The sequence below is a fragment of the Brienomyrus brachyistius genome, chromosome 10 (genome assembly GCF_023856365.1).
Source record: "Brienomyrus brachyistius isolate T26 chromosome 10, BBRACH_0.4, whole genome shotgun sequence".
In the NCBI taxonomy this organism is placed as follows: Eukaryota; Metazoa; Chordata; class Actinopteri; order Osteoglossiformes; family Mormyridae; genus Brienomyrus; species Brienomyrus brachyistius.
The window spans coordinates 7,526,660-7,543,338 of NC_064542.1; the positions used below are offsets into that span (position 1 = coordinate 7,526,660).

The following is a 16,679-nucleotide window of genomic DNA, read 5'->3' on the forward strand; positions in this document are numbered from 1 at the left end:
TGCTGCGCCCCGTGTTTCCGGTCATACCGGACGTGACGACATGGCTATAAATTACTTGAAGGAACTCCAAAAAAATGCATTGGTTGTATGAAATAAAGCCTGTAGGCTGTGATGACTCTACAAGCTGAAGACAAGGAGTAAATGAATGTAAAGGGTGCCTCACTTCCAAAGGTCTGTCATTAAAATGCCACTGAGCACCAGCGCCAGCGTTCCATTGGGGTGAGAGCGCTGTGTATAGTAGTCTGTAACTAAAAAGCGGTGTGCAGCTAGCTAGATTAAATATGCATGTGTCTGTTGACATTTAACAGCTTTTCGTCTATTTACCATCTTATTCTGGTGTAGTTTGTTATGTGATGTTGTGTATCCGCAGATGAAGAGTGAGCTGGGGTCAAATCTGGCTTTACAGTGCGAGAAAGGGGAAGCTGACCGCAAGTTTCATTGGAAGCTTTGACTTCGGACGTGACTGCTTTAAGGTAATATGCTAGTTAAGCTTTTTCATTACTTATCTAAGCAATTTTTAAACCGTTATTAACGATTTACCATCATGGTAAACATCTTAAATAACCTTTTGCGCTATGAAGATATGGATTATGTATTATGTATAAGCTGTGTAGCTATACTATTTTTCAAAAAATGTTTTAACGTTATCTGTCATTCTTTGTTTACCGTTTTCCGTAGCTTAGGCAGTTCAGATACAGAAAAGTTAAATGCCTCCTAAGAGTGACTTGCAACAAAGTGATATCGGGGTGTTTTTTTTCGATCGTGGCAGTCTGCTACTCTTTAATTTTAAGGATGTTTAGGTAAATATATAGATAATTTTATAGCCGTTTCCTGTCTGTGTTGAAATAAATTTTCATCACATTATCTAACTGTTCTTTTAGATGGAATGTTATGAATATTGCCAGTGACGGCCATTAGACTAGAATATGCCAGTAAAAGTTTCGCCAAAGTTAGTTTTTTTTATGATGTGTACTTTTTAACAATAAAATATAAAAATATGCTTGAAACGGGGGTTGTTCAGTGGTTAGCACTGCCGCTTCACCTCTGGGACCAATGTTTGAATCTTCACCAGGGTGCCGTCTATTTGGAGTTTGCATGTTTATAGACAACTGAGGGGAAACGGTCCATTTGACTGTCTTATGTCGCTACCAATGGGGGACACAGACACTGAGACAGGTGTATAAATCTGAACTTGTTTGTATTCTCAACACTAGATATGGTTGTGAGCAGTTTCGCGAAAATGACTGTTCAGTGTGCAGTAACCTACGATAATACTCATTTGTCATTGTTGAACAGTCTGTCTATGATTTGTTTAACAACTGAACAACCTTAATATGTTTACTATTATATATAGTTTACTTTAAGAATTTTACCTCTGAGAGAAACTACTTATCTTGCTGTTCTTTCATATATTGTTTGCATCCATTATATATTATTTACTTTGTTTTTTGGTTTTGCATCGGCTTTGTAAGTCTTTAACATAATGCCATTTTGTGTAACATAAGTTAAACCTTTGAGTCTCGACTCTCCTAAGTATAATCTTTCATAAATGGTCTGTGAGGCTTTTCCTTCTTTGTCCTTCTCAGCCTTAGCTCTCTGAACAGAATGGGTGTTTAAAGGTTACTGGGCTGGATCTCGGGGATCTGGCTGTGGTGCAGTGTCTGCTGATTATCTGGAAATACTTAAATCTCTAGTTTTCTGATTGTGGCTTAAAGAGCCAGGGATTCGAGCCTCACTCTATATGAGATGCGTAACATGTGGGAAACTAGACTGGTGGGGGAGTTTCAGCTGAATGGATCTGGTATTTGGTAGATGCACGGCGATTAAATTCTGTTGGGTTTCTGATCGTTGACTGAAGTCAATGCCAGGGTCGTTGAACCATGGGGGTGCTCTTATTTCTCTGAATCATTGGCTGTAACGTGCTGTAACGACTCTCCTCATTGGCTGTAACGTGCTGTAACGACTCTCCTCTTTGGCTGCCCTGAAGGCTGCCAAGTCATGGCTCTGAAGACGGCAGTGAGCTCTGCGACTGTGGGGGTGGAAGGCATGACCTGCGGCTCCTGTGTGCAGAGCATTGAGCAGCAAGTCGCTGGGCTCCCCGGCATCTATGGCGTTCAGGTGAGTGAGTATGCTTCAGCCTGGACGGGCTGTCTGGGGTTCTCTCTGGGGTGTAAATCATGATCATTATACAACTGCTAACCTGCTGAATAATGCATGTTTCATTACGAAGATTGTCAGGGATGGCGTGGGGCGTATTTGTGCTGTGCTTTAATGTTGACATGGGTCAACATGTTGACAGTGTCTGGGTTGTTGAGATGGATGGGATGTCACTCTGACACAAGCTGGTCTCTGCCCAAGACCCAGGCATCCTGATTAACAATAGCAAATGGATTAACTGTCTTCTCCCAGGGGGAGTGTCTATCATTTGAGCAGATGTGGTAATCTGTGGAGCTGGAGGACTCTCTAGAATTTAGTTTTCCTGAAGCTTGACCTTCCCCTAATGGTTTGCTTTCCCTGCAGGAAAAGCAGAACGAGCAGTTAATGCAATAATCTGCCCTTTGACGGAGTTCTGGCCTTTGCAAAACTGAAACCTACAGCATTATTTCCCATTTCCAATAGCTGGTTAGGCCTGTCAAATGTCATTGGCCTGGGGGTACATGAACATCATCTGGCTTTATCTTGTTTGACCTCTGTGTCGTGGTAGTTGAAGATCCAAATGGAGCCTGATTTTCTGATATCGGTGAAATCTCTGGACATTACTGAAAGGTTTTTTTTTTTTTTTTTTTTTTTTTTTGCTGACTCGTGACTCTGAGCTGAAAGATCGAGTGACTTTTATTCCTCCCTTATTTTCACTCAAGTCGCGCTGCTCGCTAAAATATCAGCAGTGTGTATTTTCCCCTTCAGTCTGAACTTTCTTGGACCAGCACCATTCTTGTATGACGGACAAAATCTGTAAATGTTTGCTCTGTCTCAGCTTGAATGAGCTAACACTCGTTATCTGTGTTTGTGCTTTTTTTTTTATTTTCAATAACTACTTGTAGGTGTCCTTGGAGCTGAAGCAGGCTATGGTGACATTCGATCCAAGCCTCCAGAGCCCTGAGTCCTTAGCAGAAACCATTGAAGACATGGGCTTCGAGTCCAGCCTGCCCGAGTTCCCTGCCGCTGTACCTGTACCCACAGAAACTAGAGTTGTATCATTGACGGGCCTTTCCCCTGAATCCCAGTCCCGGGCCCTGAGCTCCCTGTCCCAGCTGACGGGGGTTGTGCAGGCCTCGGTGGTCCCCAGCAAGGACAGTCTGTCCCTCACTTTCATTCCGTCCATGACCAGTGCCAAGCGGCTCGATGAAGCGCTGGGGGGTCTAGCTTTGGAAGCGAAGGCCGAGCCCCCCGAGGAGCCGCGGGCCAGTCAGAATGGCGAGGTGCAGGTGAAGATGCGTATCGACGGGATGGCCTACCTCTCCTGCACCGCCACCATCGAAGGGAAAATCGGGAAGCTGAATGGTGTTCGGAAGGTCAAAGGTAATTCGAGTCGCCAATGAATGCTGAAGATTTTCTGTGTTCCCCTTTCATGCCCCAAGTATCATATAGTATCGTATCCGAGGGCAACTTCAGATTTGTATTACATGTATTTATTTAGTGCATGCTGTACTTCTAGCCAAAGCAATGTGCAGGTGACAAAGCCAGGTCAGCCAGTTCCTGTAGCAGCCGGGGTTAGGGGCCTTGCTGAAGGGCCCAATGCTGAAATCACTCCTACTGGGATTTGAAGTGGAAACCTTCTTGTACGGAGCCATAAACTCCCCTATTTGTTATACTTAAGCCTGAAATGTCTTGTATGCAGTGGAAAATCCGCAGTGTACTGAGTGTAGCATCAGAATGTGAAAAATGATCCTGCTAATTATATAAAATCATTTAAATACAATGTCTGCTTTTCACGTTCTGCAGTTGTTTGGGACTCTCAAGAAGCCACTGTGGTGTATGTGCCTCAGATCGTCACTCTTGATGAGATCGTCAGCCAGATCAGCGCGGAAGGCTTCCAGGCTCATGTGAAATCCAAGCCCAGTCCTATACAGCTGTCCAGCAGCAAGGTCGGGCACCTGCAGGCCTCCCCCAGACCGACTGGCCTGCCGCCCTCCGAGGGTACTGCTGCCACCGTGCTGCTGAGGGTGACTGGCATGCACTGTCGCTCCTGCGAGACCAACATCCAGGACAACACGTCTTCTCTGCCGGGGGTGCTCTCTGTGGAGGTCTCTCTGGAGCGGGAGAATGCCACTGTGTGGTATAATCCTAGGCTTATCTCGGTCACACAGATACGCCAGGCCATCGAAGCACTCCCACCCGGGAATTTCCGGGTCTGTATGGATGGTGAACCCCCCCAAGTGTCCTGGGGCCCTTCCGCCCCATTGCCGCTGGCCCCAGAACCCGGAGTTTTGCTGCCCCAGGGGTCAGTCGTAGTTATCGGCATCGAAGGCATGACCTGTGGCTCCTGTGTGCAGTCTATCGAGGGCATGATGTCTCAGCACAAGGGGGTAAAGTCTGTCCAGGTCTCTCTCGCCAGCCATAAGGGCACTTTTGACTATGACCCTCTTGTCACCACACCAGAAGAGCTCCGTCTGGCCATCGAAGACATGGGCTTTGATGCTTTCTTACCAGGTAAATTTAATATGAAAAATTGTTGTTGTGGTTGAGTATCAGCATCTTGGTACTCTCTCATTCTTTTTGTTCTTTTTTTTTTATTCAAAGAAACAAATTCCTTGGTCACGGAGTTGCCTTTGCCCCCAGAAAACACCCCCAAGAGGAAGGACGAGGGTAACGAAGATACTGGGGCTGTTCAGGGAGAGCAAGGAGGGGCGAAAACACTGTCAAAGTGCTATATACACATTGGGGGAATGACCTGTGCTTCCTGTGTGGCAAACATCGAGAGGAACCTCAAGAATGAGGATGGTACGGACATGGTCATGCTCTGAATTCCAGGAAACAATGGCCTTTAGTGTGACAATAGATATTAATAGCCTAGCAGTAGGTGTTGTACATTAAAATTAGAATAGTTAATTGTTTATAATGAACCAGGTACAGGGGATAGGCTTCTTGGAAGGACAAATGTCTCCGACTGGCCTGTGAGCATTCTTCAAGTTTAGAATGACCTAATGTAACCCTTATTCTGCTCTCCGTTCGAACTGGGAAGTCGGAATTTTGAAGTTCTGAGTTGGGAATTGCAGCTGGAACGTCCCCTGACGTTCCGGGAGATGCGCTACAACCCCAACTTGGGAATTCAAGATGGCTGCTGCGGCCTTCAACAGAACTGAAGGCTGTAGCTCTTTACGGTTTATTAGCATTTATGAATTATTTGTGTCTCGTTAAATCAGTCGTACTGTCCAACCTCTATCTGAGGACTTGTGTCTATGGTCTTTGTATATGCAAAATGCCTCATAATACGTTTATCAATTGGTATCGGTAGCAATAGTTAACAGTGAACCTGGGTAGAACTGGTACTGCTAAATAGCTTTCCGGCTTGTACTGGGATGCGTTTAGTTTGGGTATTATGTCACTCCCGGTTCCACCTTCCAACCTCTGAGGTAATAGGAATGCAGCATTAATTCAGTGCCCTCCAGCATTATTGGTGCTCTTGGAAGCAATAAGAGAAAAAGGTAAAAAAAAAAAATAATAAGTTTATGGTCTGAACGTATTATATGTACAGCTCTGGCAAAAATTAAGAGACCCCTCCATGTTAAAAAAATGTTTTAGTGAAATCCTGGTTTCATTCTGGTTCTGCTGGCAAACCTCTACAGTCTAGGTTGCTTCCAGGCACAAAAACTGTAGCGGAAAAGAGGATAGAAACAAAACGCTGGGAATGACCGAAACCAGGCAGTTGGTGGGCGGAAGCATCTTTCTAAGGGCAGAGAGGATCAACTTATCCGACAGCATCTCATGAACTGGAGAATGACCTCAAGTGACCGTCAAAAAGAATAGGAGACATTAAGTGCAGGTGTGAAGTGCACTGTTAGCTCAGGCTCCTAGAAGCAGGAAGTCCCATAAAGCAAGAATGAAGCCCTTCATTGATGTGAGAGAGGAACCAGGCTGAAGTTTGCAAAAATATATATAATTATTCACAGATGCACCCCCATAAATTGAGAAATGAGTGAAATAAAAAAATGTTCTGCGTTCTCTTCATTTTTTCCAGAGCTGTATTTTACCAAAACCACACATGACACGTAATTATTGGTACCCCTTTAAATTCTTGCTCTCGTGTTCCTGGCTCTTCTGAAATCTTATCACAGATTATTGAAGAAGAGGACATACTGTAATGTTGTCAAAGGGACACTGGATGAAGTACTAAACATAAGGGTGCCAGTAATTGTGGCACTTTTGGTTTTGTTAATTACATACTTTGCATTTACTCTTGTACATCTTGTCCCATATATTTATCTACTGTCCCTGCTATGCCCTAATTGTTAATTGTCTGTTGTCATGATGTATTCAGCAATAGCAAGCTGTGGCAACAAAAATTTCCCCCGGCCTTAATCATTCAGCAATAAAGATTCTGATTATTGTTGTTTTTTTTCCTGGAATAAATGTACATCTGTTAAAGGTTGCAATTTGCCAACATTTTCAATGTGAGATTAATCTGAATGGCCAGAAACACATTTTTTCATAGCTTTATTTACCCATTTTTACAAATGCCCATAATTCTGGAGGGTGCTGTATTGAGGATTTCATAAGGCCGATCTGAACTTCAGGAATGATCACAGTCCAGTCTGAGGCATCTCTGTGTTCCTGAAGAACTTGATCAACAGCAACAACAATTAAGTTTCGTTTAACCATTAACCACCTGTTGCTACCATGAGATTAAACTAACCAGAAACATTTTTGCATAACCTCAGTTTTAACCAGTGGCAGTAATTTTTGATGGTACCGCATGTCCCTGTCAGACCAGGCTGTGGAATGCCAAAAGAATGATGAGGGGAAATGTATATTGCTGATGGCTGTGAGGTGTGGGCTCTTCTGCTGTCGGCCTCATGCTCGTGTACTCTTGCCTGTCATGTTGTGTAGGAGTTTACTCTGTGCTCGTGGCGCTAATGGCCAGCAAGGCAGAAGTGCGTTACAACCCTAGGATCATTGACGCTGCCAGCATTGCGGAGTGCGTCCGAGAGCTGGGCTTCACCGCGTCTGTCATGGAGAATTACGATGGCTCTGATGGCAGCCTGGAACTGGTGGTGAGGGCTCGTATTCGCACCGCCCTTTACACCATGCTTTGAGTCTCGTGCTGGATGCTCTTAAATATGGGGAATGTTCTCCACTCACCAGGTGAGGGGGATGACATGCGCCTCCTGTGTGCATAAAATCGAGTCGAACCTGATGAAAAACGAAGGTGTCGTCTATGCATCTGTGGCGTTAGCTACCAACAAAGCCCACATCAAATATGACCCGGAAGTAACTGGACCACGTGATTTGATCAAACTGATTGAGGTGAGATTTTACCCTTCTGGAATTCTTGCTTGACCAATTCTTATGACTTTTTAAAGCGGCCCTTCTTTTTGCAGAATCTAGGCTTTGAGGCGTCTCTCGTGAAAAGAGACCGTTCCGCCAGTCACCTGGACCACAGCAAGGAGATACGGCAGTAAGTTGGCACGTTTTGGGGTCTTTGCCAGCATCTCATGCATGGTGGTGGCTCTATCTTCAGTTCGGCCTCCAGTGCCAAGCTGGCAGTGAGTCTGTCTCCTTTCTCAAGGTGGAGGAAGTCCTTCATCATCAGCCTCTTTTTCTGCGTTCCTGTGATGGGCATGATGATGTACATGATTATCGTGGACCACCAGATAAACACGCAGCACCACCATAACGCCAGTAAGGCAGACATCGAGCAGTATCACTCCAACATGATCCTTGAGCGGCAGCTTCTTCCCGGTCTGTCCATCATGAATCTCATCTCTTTCCTCTTCTGTGTCCCAGTACAGGTATTTCAAGCGTTTATGCACAACTTAAAGGACGGTGAAGTTATTGGAAGCTTTTTAATTATCGTGGTGTTGAGACTTACGAACCTCAATCCTGTTCCTCTGACAGTTCATCGGCGGTCGCTACTTCTACATCCAAGCATACAAAGCTCTGAAGCACAGGACGGCCAACATGGATGTTCTCATCGTCCTGGCAACTTCCATAGCCTTCACCTATTCTCTGGTGATCCTGCTGGTGGCCATGATCGAGAAGGCGAAGACCAACCCCACCACTTTCTTTGATACTCCTCCCATGCTTTTCGTGTTCATCTCGCTGGGAAGGTGGCTCGAGCAAATAGCAAAGGTTTTCAGCTTAATTGTTATAAATTGTTCAGCTATCACATGCATAGCTGCTGTGCTATACCAGTATCAAAAGTGTCATCTGTTGCTTCATTTAGTTGCATTTCTCTGCTGCTGTTTTCAGAGCAAAACTTCTGAAGCTCTGTCTAAGCTGATGTCGCTGCAGGCTACGGAGGCCACCATTGTCACTCTTAACAGTGACATGTCTGTCCTGAGGTACTGTTGCTTCTGCCTGTCATCAGTGGGATTTCCAGTAACGCTCATAGGACGTTCATCCATCGATGGGGGATCCGGTGTAAAGATGGTTTGTGACACAGTTGTATGTGGTAGACCTGAAGATGGTTTCGTATGTGGCTGTGTGTCAACACTAGTGAGGAGCAGGTGGACGTGGAGCTGGTTCAGAGGGGAGATGTGGTCAAGGTTGTACCAGGTGGGAAGTTCCCCGTTGACGGACGAGTCCTTGAAGGTCACTCTATGGCAGATGAGTCTCTCATAACAGGTATCGGTAAATTATAATGCATGTGACAGAAGTTTGCAGAACATTCCACTCTCTGGCGTTGTGCATCATCAGCAAGACCCACAAATGCTACTTTGGCTTTGCGTTGCAGGAGAGGCCATGCCCGTGACGAAAAAGCCCGGCAGCTCGGTGATCGCCGGCTCCATAAACCAGAACGGGTCCCTGTTCATCAGAGCCACGCATGTGGGGGCGGACACCACCCTGTCCCAGATCGTCAAGCTGGTGGAGGAGGCCCAAACATCCAAGGTGCCTTTTCCCTCGGCTCACATGTCAGTGGTCATGTGACGCCTGCAGTCACGCTGTTGTATATTGGGAGTCGGATTTGAGCTGCTGGTTTGGTCACATGCACAGCGTGAGACACTGAGTGTTTCAGTCCACTTCTCCGCTCATTTAGATTTCTGGATGCTATTGAGTTTTGAAGGTAATGTAAGCATACTGCAATTCTAGCAAATGTAGACAACTAGTAAGCAAGTAGTGCCCTTCCCCCCCCATCCTTCCTGGGACTAGAGAGGGGACTTCGCAGTTACTGGTGACCTGAGATCAGTTGTGCCCCATTTCCCTGCCGTCGTTCCACCCACTTTCGCCTCCAGCAATGGGACCTGCAGCTGCCCTGCTTGTCCTTTACAGGGACAGCATAGAGAATAAAGGGACATTCATTTCCGAGCAGCAGACTCCTTGTGTATCGAGCTTTGAGTCACATGCCCTACTTTACGCTTTCACTGTGAATTTAGTATCACATGAAGAGTGAAAAGTGTCCAAATAAAGGAGCCTTGATGAGGCACTTGAAGACTGTCCTGCTTTTCAGGTTAATGGTGATCCGCGGCTTGCGTGACTGTGCTGCCCTCCGTACCCCACTGCTCCGGCTGACAGACCCCCTTCTCATCCCCTCTCTCTCACCAGGCTCCCATCCAGCAGTTCGCAGACAAGATCAGTGGCTACTTCGTTCCCTTCATTGTCGGCGTCTCCTTCCTCACCCTGCTTGCCTGGATTATCATTGGATTTTTAGACTTTTCTCTGGTTGAGAAATATTTCCCAGTGAGTGACATTGTCCTTCTGCTTAAGCAGGCATGCGGATGACATTGCGCCCTCCAGAACATGTTTAAATTAGTACCATTGAGGATTGCCTGTTTAGTACTGTAATTAAATGTAATAATTGATGCTATGTTGAATATTTTGATAGCTCCCGGCAATATGCTACAACCTAGAAGCTTTCTGTAATTACTACATGTTTCCTTCTTTGAGTGCTTCCTCTGTAATGTCATGCTGAGTGTTGAATGAACCCCCAGATTGACTTTTAAATAGGAGTGTGGAGTCATTGTGCTCTTATCTATTGTCCCCCCCCCCCCCCCCAGGGGTATAACCAGAGCATCTCCCAGGCTGAGGTGGCCATCAGGTTCGCCTTCCAGGCCTCCATCACTGTCCTGTGCATCGCCTGCCCCTGCTCCCTTGGCTTGGCCACGCCCACCGCGGTCATGGTCGGCACCGGTGTGGGAGCCCAGAACGGCATCCTCATCAAGGGCGGCGAGCCCCTGGAGATGGCTCACAAAGTGAGGGAGAGCACTGCCTTTCATTTCGGTCAGATTACAGCAAAGATGTTGTAGCTGGTGGTAACTGAAGTACACTGAAAGCTCAGTGCAGTGTCTGCGGTCTCTGTTCAGCCCAGCTGGCCTGCGCTGGGTCTGTCTCGGTGTTACCGGCTAGCGCCTGCTGTCCTGTTTATCGTTTATAGCATCCTAGTTCTAATCCCTACTTCTTCAGCCTGTTTAGCCTCTATTGTCTGAGTGACAGGTTGTGTTTCCTTTTATTGGTGTTAAGAGGTGAGACTGTAGCACTTTGGTTATGTGATTTCTATGGATGAAGAGCCCCACTGGTTTAACCCCTAAACCTCAACGGTAAAATGTACAGCCGTATAAACTGGAGAAGTCATCTTTTAATGGAAGAGGGAAATCATCCAAGCAGCAAAACACTTTCACCTATTTCAGGCCTAAACAAAGTGAGTGGCGTCACAGTTCAGCGACTCGCTGAAGGGGATGCATTTGAATGTTTTTGTATATTCTGCTCAGTTATTATACAGCAAGCGTTTGGGTGTGTCACTCAGAAGGTCTTCCTTTGCAGATCCAGACGGTGGTGTTCGATAAGACCGGGACTATCACCTACGGCACCCCCAAAGTGGTCCAGGTGAAGATGTTGGCGGAGGGGAACAGCATGCCCCGCTCCCGTCTGCTGGCCATCGTGGGCACGGCGGAGAACAACAGCGAGCACCCGCTGGGGGCGGCCATCGCCCGCTTCTGCAAGCAGGTGCGCAGGGAGACGCTTCAGCGCCGGGCCTCTCGCCGGCGACCTTTGACTCCTCCCCTCCCGGGTGTCACGGGTCATGGCCTCAGTGCCTGTGTTCGCGTGTAGGAGCTGGGATCCGAGTCGCTGGGCGCGTGCACCGACTTCCAGGCCGTGCCAGGCTGTGGGATCCGCTGCCAGGTCAGCAACATGCCGCCGCCGCTGGGCCATGAGGACGGAGATGACAGGAACCAGCGCAACGCGCTGCTGGTGCAGCTGGGAGACAGCGGGGGCAGCCTCAGCTCGCACCCTCTAATCATGGAGCCCGAGCCGCTAAGTAAGGGGGGGGGAGACAGTCTGTGCTGCTTTTCTGTTTTTTTTTTTTTTGATGGCACATGTCATGCATAATTTCACCTGCACGGTCATGTGATCACGTACGCGTGCAGGCCTGGTGCAGACAGCCAGCCACTCGGTCCTCATCGGGAACAGGGAGTGGATGAAGAGGAACGGGCTGCAGGTGACTGGTGATGTGGACGAGGCCATGGTGGCCCACGAGTGCAGGGGCCGCACGGCCGTCCTGGTCGCCGTCGATGGTAAGGGCCGCCCCTAACCCCACCACGACTCCGCCCCCACGGTCTCTAATCACCATGGCCTCCGCAGGGGTCATCTGCTCCATGCTGGCCATCGCAGACACGGTGAAGCCGGAGGCTGAGCTGGCCGTCCACACGCTGATCTCCATGGGCCTGGAGGTGGTGCTCATGACTGGGGACAACAGCAAGACCGCACGCGCCATCGCGGCCCAGGTCAGGCCGCCGCCCCCGTTCCCCTGTCGCATTAAAGTGACATCTCGGAGGCCGATCTGCGAGGGGGCAGTCGGCCACGGACGCACGCAGTAACAGAAAGTAGGGGTGGGCAGTACGGCGAACGTATCACATCACCAGTTTTTCATGTAGGGTCACGGTCCATGATCTTATCGCGATTCTTTTTCATGATTGTTTTTAAAACTATTTTGCGAGTTACTTAACAGTGCAACCAAACTAATTGCCCTATTTCTGTTATTTATTTATTTCCCTATAAGATAATAACATCGGGGTGGCATGCTGGTGCAGTGGTTAGCACTGTTGCCTCACACCTCTGGGACCCGGGTTCGAGTCTCCGCCCGGGTCACATGTGTGTGGAGTTTGCATGTTCTCCCCATGTCATTGTGGGGTTTCCTCCGGGTACTCCGGTTTCCCCCCACAGTCCAAAAACATGCTGACGCTAACTGGACTTGCTAAATTGTCCGTAGGTCTGCGTGTGAGAGTGAATGGTGTGTGAGTGTGCCCTGTGATGGGCTGGCCCCCCATCCTGGGTTGTTCATTGCCTCGTGCCCATTGCTTCCGGGATAGGCTCCGGACCTCCCGCGACCCAGTAGAATAAGTGTGTTGGAAAATGGATGGATGGATAACACCCAAAAGACAAACACGCTCAGCGTACTCTATCCGGTGTTTTCTTCTGAGACGGTTAAAAAAGTTCGTCATGTTGCCATCCAATTTGCGAACCTTATCTTTGCAGATTTTGCAAGTATCCCTCGGTGTGTTGAGCTGTACCCGTGTCTTTTCTCCCGTGCCAGGTGGGCATCCGGAAGGTGTTCGCTGAGGTCTTGCCCTCGCACAAGGTGGCCAAGGTGGAGCAGCTGCAGCAAGCGGGCAGGCGTGTGGCCATGGTCGGGGACGGCATCAACGACTCACCGGCGCTGGCCATGGCCAACGTGGGCATTGCCATTGGCACGGGCACGGACGTGGCGATCGAGGCCGCCGACGTCGTGTTGATCAGGGTGAGCAGGGGGGGCTTGATATCTTTCTTGGAACTGAGGCTTTGACAGAGATGGACATTGTCCTCGGAACAAGGAGCAACAGGGCGTTGGTGTTTAAGAACCCCATTGATGACATTTGTCGTCTCTCAACAGTTGAGATGCAGGAAGTGCATAGCAAAGCCGTACAAAATCACAAAAGCAAACAGTTGTTCCTGGGCAGTGGTGTCCTAATGATTCGAATCCCCGACCAGCAAGGCACCACTGAGGTACCCTGATCAAGGTCCCGCCCCCAAGCACTGCTCCCCGGGCGCTGAATTAGCTGCCCCCTGCTATGTCACATTGTCACATATGGGTTAAATGCAGAGGACGCCTTTCGTTGTTGTGCACTGTGTGCTGTGGTGTGTCAACAGTGACCACTGATCACCAATTTCTGTTTGGTACGTTGGAGGTTCGGTGGAGTAACTCTGACCTGTCTGCAGTCTAGAGTCGGTGTTAGTGAAGCCTTTAACACTGAAACAGAAAAGCTTACCGCTTATGTACCCTGAGATAACTTATCAGCATTATAGTAAAACCTATAAAGCATCCAGAGAATTACACCAGGCATTACCTTTGCACCGAGGGCAGCTCTCTGGAAATGCGTGACTGAATCTTAAACATACTGGCACAATGAGCCAAAACGGTGACGGATGTTTGTCCATAAGCTGCTGATCAGATGCAGTTTGCTGAAGGTTCCCCAGGACTCCTGTGAAACCTCGGCCGTGAGCCACTTTAGGGAGCAAGATGCTGGGACAGGCAGTGCATGCAACACCAGCCCCAGCCGGCCTGCTCTGGGTCCGACTCGGTGCCGCCTGCGAGCTCCTACTCTCCAATTTATAGCATTCCAGTTCCGATCCCTACTTGCTTAGATGGATTAGCCTTTATTACCTGAGTGACATGGGTTTCGTTACATCACTGTTGTAAAACGGTGACACTGTAGCATGTTGTTAGTGTGATTCTTGTGTTTTGGGTAAACAGGAAACCGTAATGAAAGGTGCTGCTGGTGCAGCCATACGGCTGCCGCCGTGACCTTTAAGCCAGAAGAGCGTGACCCCAACAGTAAAACATACAGCTGTATAGACTAGAGAAGGTGTCTGTTAAAGAGAGTGGGACCGTTATCTAAGTAAGAATAATTTCAGCCATTTCTGGCCTAAACGGTACTAAGGAGAATATTAACAGCCAGCTGATGTTTGTGTTTTTTCAGAATGATCTTTTGGATGTGGTCGGCAGCATTGACTTGTCAAAGAAGACAGTCAAGAGGATTCGAATTAACTTTGTTTTTGCCCTGATTTATAATCTTGTTGGGATTCCCATCGCTGCAGGTAGGAGTTTCCATTTCTGCGTGTTTTATGTTTGTTTTCTTATGTTGTATACGGTACCACTTTACAATAAGGCTCCCTTTTCCCACTTTTAAATGGTAGTAACTTATTAAAAAAAGACAACTATATATATATATATATATTATAACTTGTTTAAAATTGTCTATTAATACTTGACAAAGTGTTACAACCTAATTAATAACCAGCTTATAAACCATTCATAAACGCTGTATATGTTACCTTATTAAAGTGGCACCTTATATACTAATAACGTAATAATGTAATAACGTAATAATGTAATAATGTAATAATGTACACACTGCCCCGTACCTTGCTGGCACTACCATGCTAAATGGTTTAACATGTATACCTGTGTGTTTACATGTGTGTGATGGCGTGTGCCTGGGCGCTCATGCATGTACGTGTGTGTGATGGCGTGTGCCTGGGCGCTCATGCATGTACGTGTGTGTGATGGCGTGTGCCTGGGCGCTCATGCATGTACGTGTGTGTGATGGCGTGTGCCTGGGCGCTCATGCATGTACGTGTGTGTGATGGCGTGTGCCTGGGCGCTCATGCATGTACGTGTGTGTGATGGCGTGTGCCTGGGCGCTCATGCATGTACGTGTGTGTGATGGCGTGTGCCTGGGCGCTCATGCATGTACATGTGTGTGATGGCGTGTGCCTGGGCGCTCATGCATGTACATGTGTGTGATGGCGTGTGCCTGGGCGCTCATGCATGTACGTGTGGCTCGTCCGCAGGTGTTTTCCTGCCCGTTGGCCTTGTGCTCCAGCCCTGGATGGCCTCCGCCGCCATGGCAGCCTCCTCCGTCTCCGTCGTGCTCTCGTCCCTCCTGCTGAAGTGGTGAGCTTGCTGCTCCCTACCGCTGATCTTCCCCTATTAATCCACTGTGCTTTGACCCCTGGATTTTATGGAACCTTTTTGGAAGCTTCTGGAAACAGAGGCCACAGCCAGGAAAGTGCCGCAGCCGGGAAGTCCTCCTGGTTGTGATATTTTCACACGGGTTTCAAGTAGAGTCCAGCAAGGCCTCAGTCGCTGCTTACGGTTTAAGATGCTTTAAATCCAGAGGCACCATATAGCTGGCAGTGTGGTGCGTAAACGATCAGGTGTTTATTGAAAACTGTAACAGAAATAGCACTTATTATTATGACATCTTAACATCGTTATCCTCATCATTATAGGAGCGTTTGTGTCGCTAGTCTCCTCCTCCTCCTGAAAGGTTACCTCCCTCCCTTCCTCTCTCTTTCTCTCTCTCCTTTTCAAACCCCCACCCCCCCCCCCTGCAGTTACTCCAAACCCAGTGCTGAGAAGCTGGAGTCCCATCTCCAGGCCCCGGTGCGACAGAGCAGCCTATCAGACGTCAGCGTGCACATTGGCATGGGGGATCGGTGTCGGCCCTCGCCCCGGCTCAGCCTGCTGGACCGCATCATGCACTACAGCCGGGCCTCCCTCAGCTCGCTGCGGTCCGACAAGCGCTCACTAAACAGTATGGCGATGGCGGAGCCCGACAAGCACTCGCTGTTGGTGGGGGAGGGCCGCTATGACGAGGATGCCGTGTGACCGGTCGCCCCCAGGGCCTTGACCTGAACCACACCCCATCCCCCATACGGGTCAGACCACAGTGCCAAGGCACTCTCTATAGGCCCGTCGATTCTCCATTCCGTCATCTCCACCATGCAAGCTGCACTCCAAAGGGAGCTAGTCGGGTATTTGTAAAGGCTTTATTTAATCAACAGCTGGTAGCCAGGATCACTTAAACCACAGTGCTTCAGCTTGGAGGTCGGAGACTCACTGGCCCACATGGAGGGCAGTGAAGAGCCAGTCTGACACAAGTGCTGTTTTAAGACAATCGGAGGCTTTTAGAAGAATCCCCTAGTGTAAAAAGAATTTTACCCATGTTGTTGATAGAGTGATTTGATAAAATATTTTATTAAATGATTATCTTTTAGTTGTAACACAATTGAAATTTTTTATATAAAGAGTAATATAATTTTTTTGTCTTTTAAAGCGATATGATTATATGATTATGATAGAAGGACCAGCAAATTGTTTTCCCAACATATAGTCAGCTCCAGAATTATTGGCACCCTTCATGAAAACGAACTAAAATGAGTATTTTAAAAGAATCACACATGCAAAATATTTTTTGGCTAAAAAAATAGTTTTTATTTTCAAACAGACTTTTAGAGCAAAATATAGTTTTCCTTTAGTAACACAAATTTTCTGAAAAATGCAAATTCCAAAAATACTGACAGCCTAAGTTTCCGTGTTTGGTGGAGCCTCCCCTGGTGGGAATGACGGCACTCGCCTCTTTCTCTGTAGGGCTTAACAAGGCTGCAGATCACCCGTGGAGGGGTCTCTCTGCGGATCACCCGTGGGGGGGGGGTCTCTCTGCGGATCACCCGTGGGGGGGTCTCTCTGCGGATCACCCGTG

General features: G+C 48.0%; 1 protein-coding gene across 2 annotated transcripts; it reads left to right on the forward strand.

The window, feature by feature from the left end:
- Window positions 1-5: 5 nt before the first annotated feature.
- On the forward strand, window positions 6-16,649 carry atp7a (ATPase copper transporting alpha). 2 transcript variants are annotated; one of them, XM_049027958.1, is made up of 24 exons: window positions 6-219; window positions 371-473; window positions 1,988-2,118; window positions 3,042-3,519; window positions 3,943-4,650; window positions 4,741-4,941; window positions 7,048-7,211; window positions 7,303-7,464; window positions 7,539-7,615; window positions 7,727-7,949; window positions 8,056-8,289; window positions 8,410-8,501; window positions 8,657-8,784; window positions 8,894-9,048; window positions 9,703-9,837; window positions 10,155-10,349; window positions 10,918-11,100; window positions 11,206-11,413; window positions 11,523-11,669; window positions 11,737-11,879; window positions 12,689-12,892; window positions 14,112-14,229; window positions 14,986-15,088; window positions 15,532-16,649. In XM_049027958.1, exons 3-24 carry the CDS (start codon window positions 1,999-2,001, stop codon window positions 15,803-15,805), a joined length of 4,452 nt encoding a protein of 1,483 aa, XP_048883915.1. In that variant the 5' UTR covers window positions 6-219; window positions 371-473; window positions 1,988-1,998; the 3' UTR covers window positions 15,806-16,649. The 2 variants fall into 2 exon arrangements, with proteins under 2 accessions (XP_048883915.1, XP_048883916.1); XM_049027959.1 differs by having other exon boundaries at window positions 6-171.
- The last annotated feature ends 30 nt before the right edge of the window (window positions 16,650-16,679 follow it).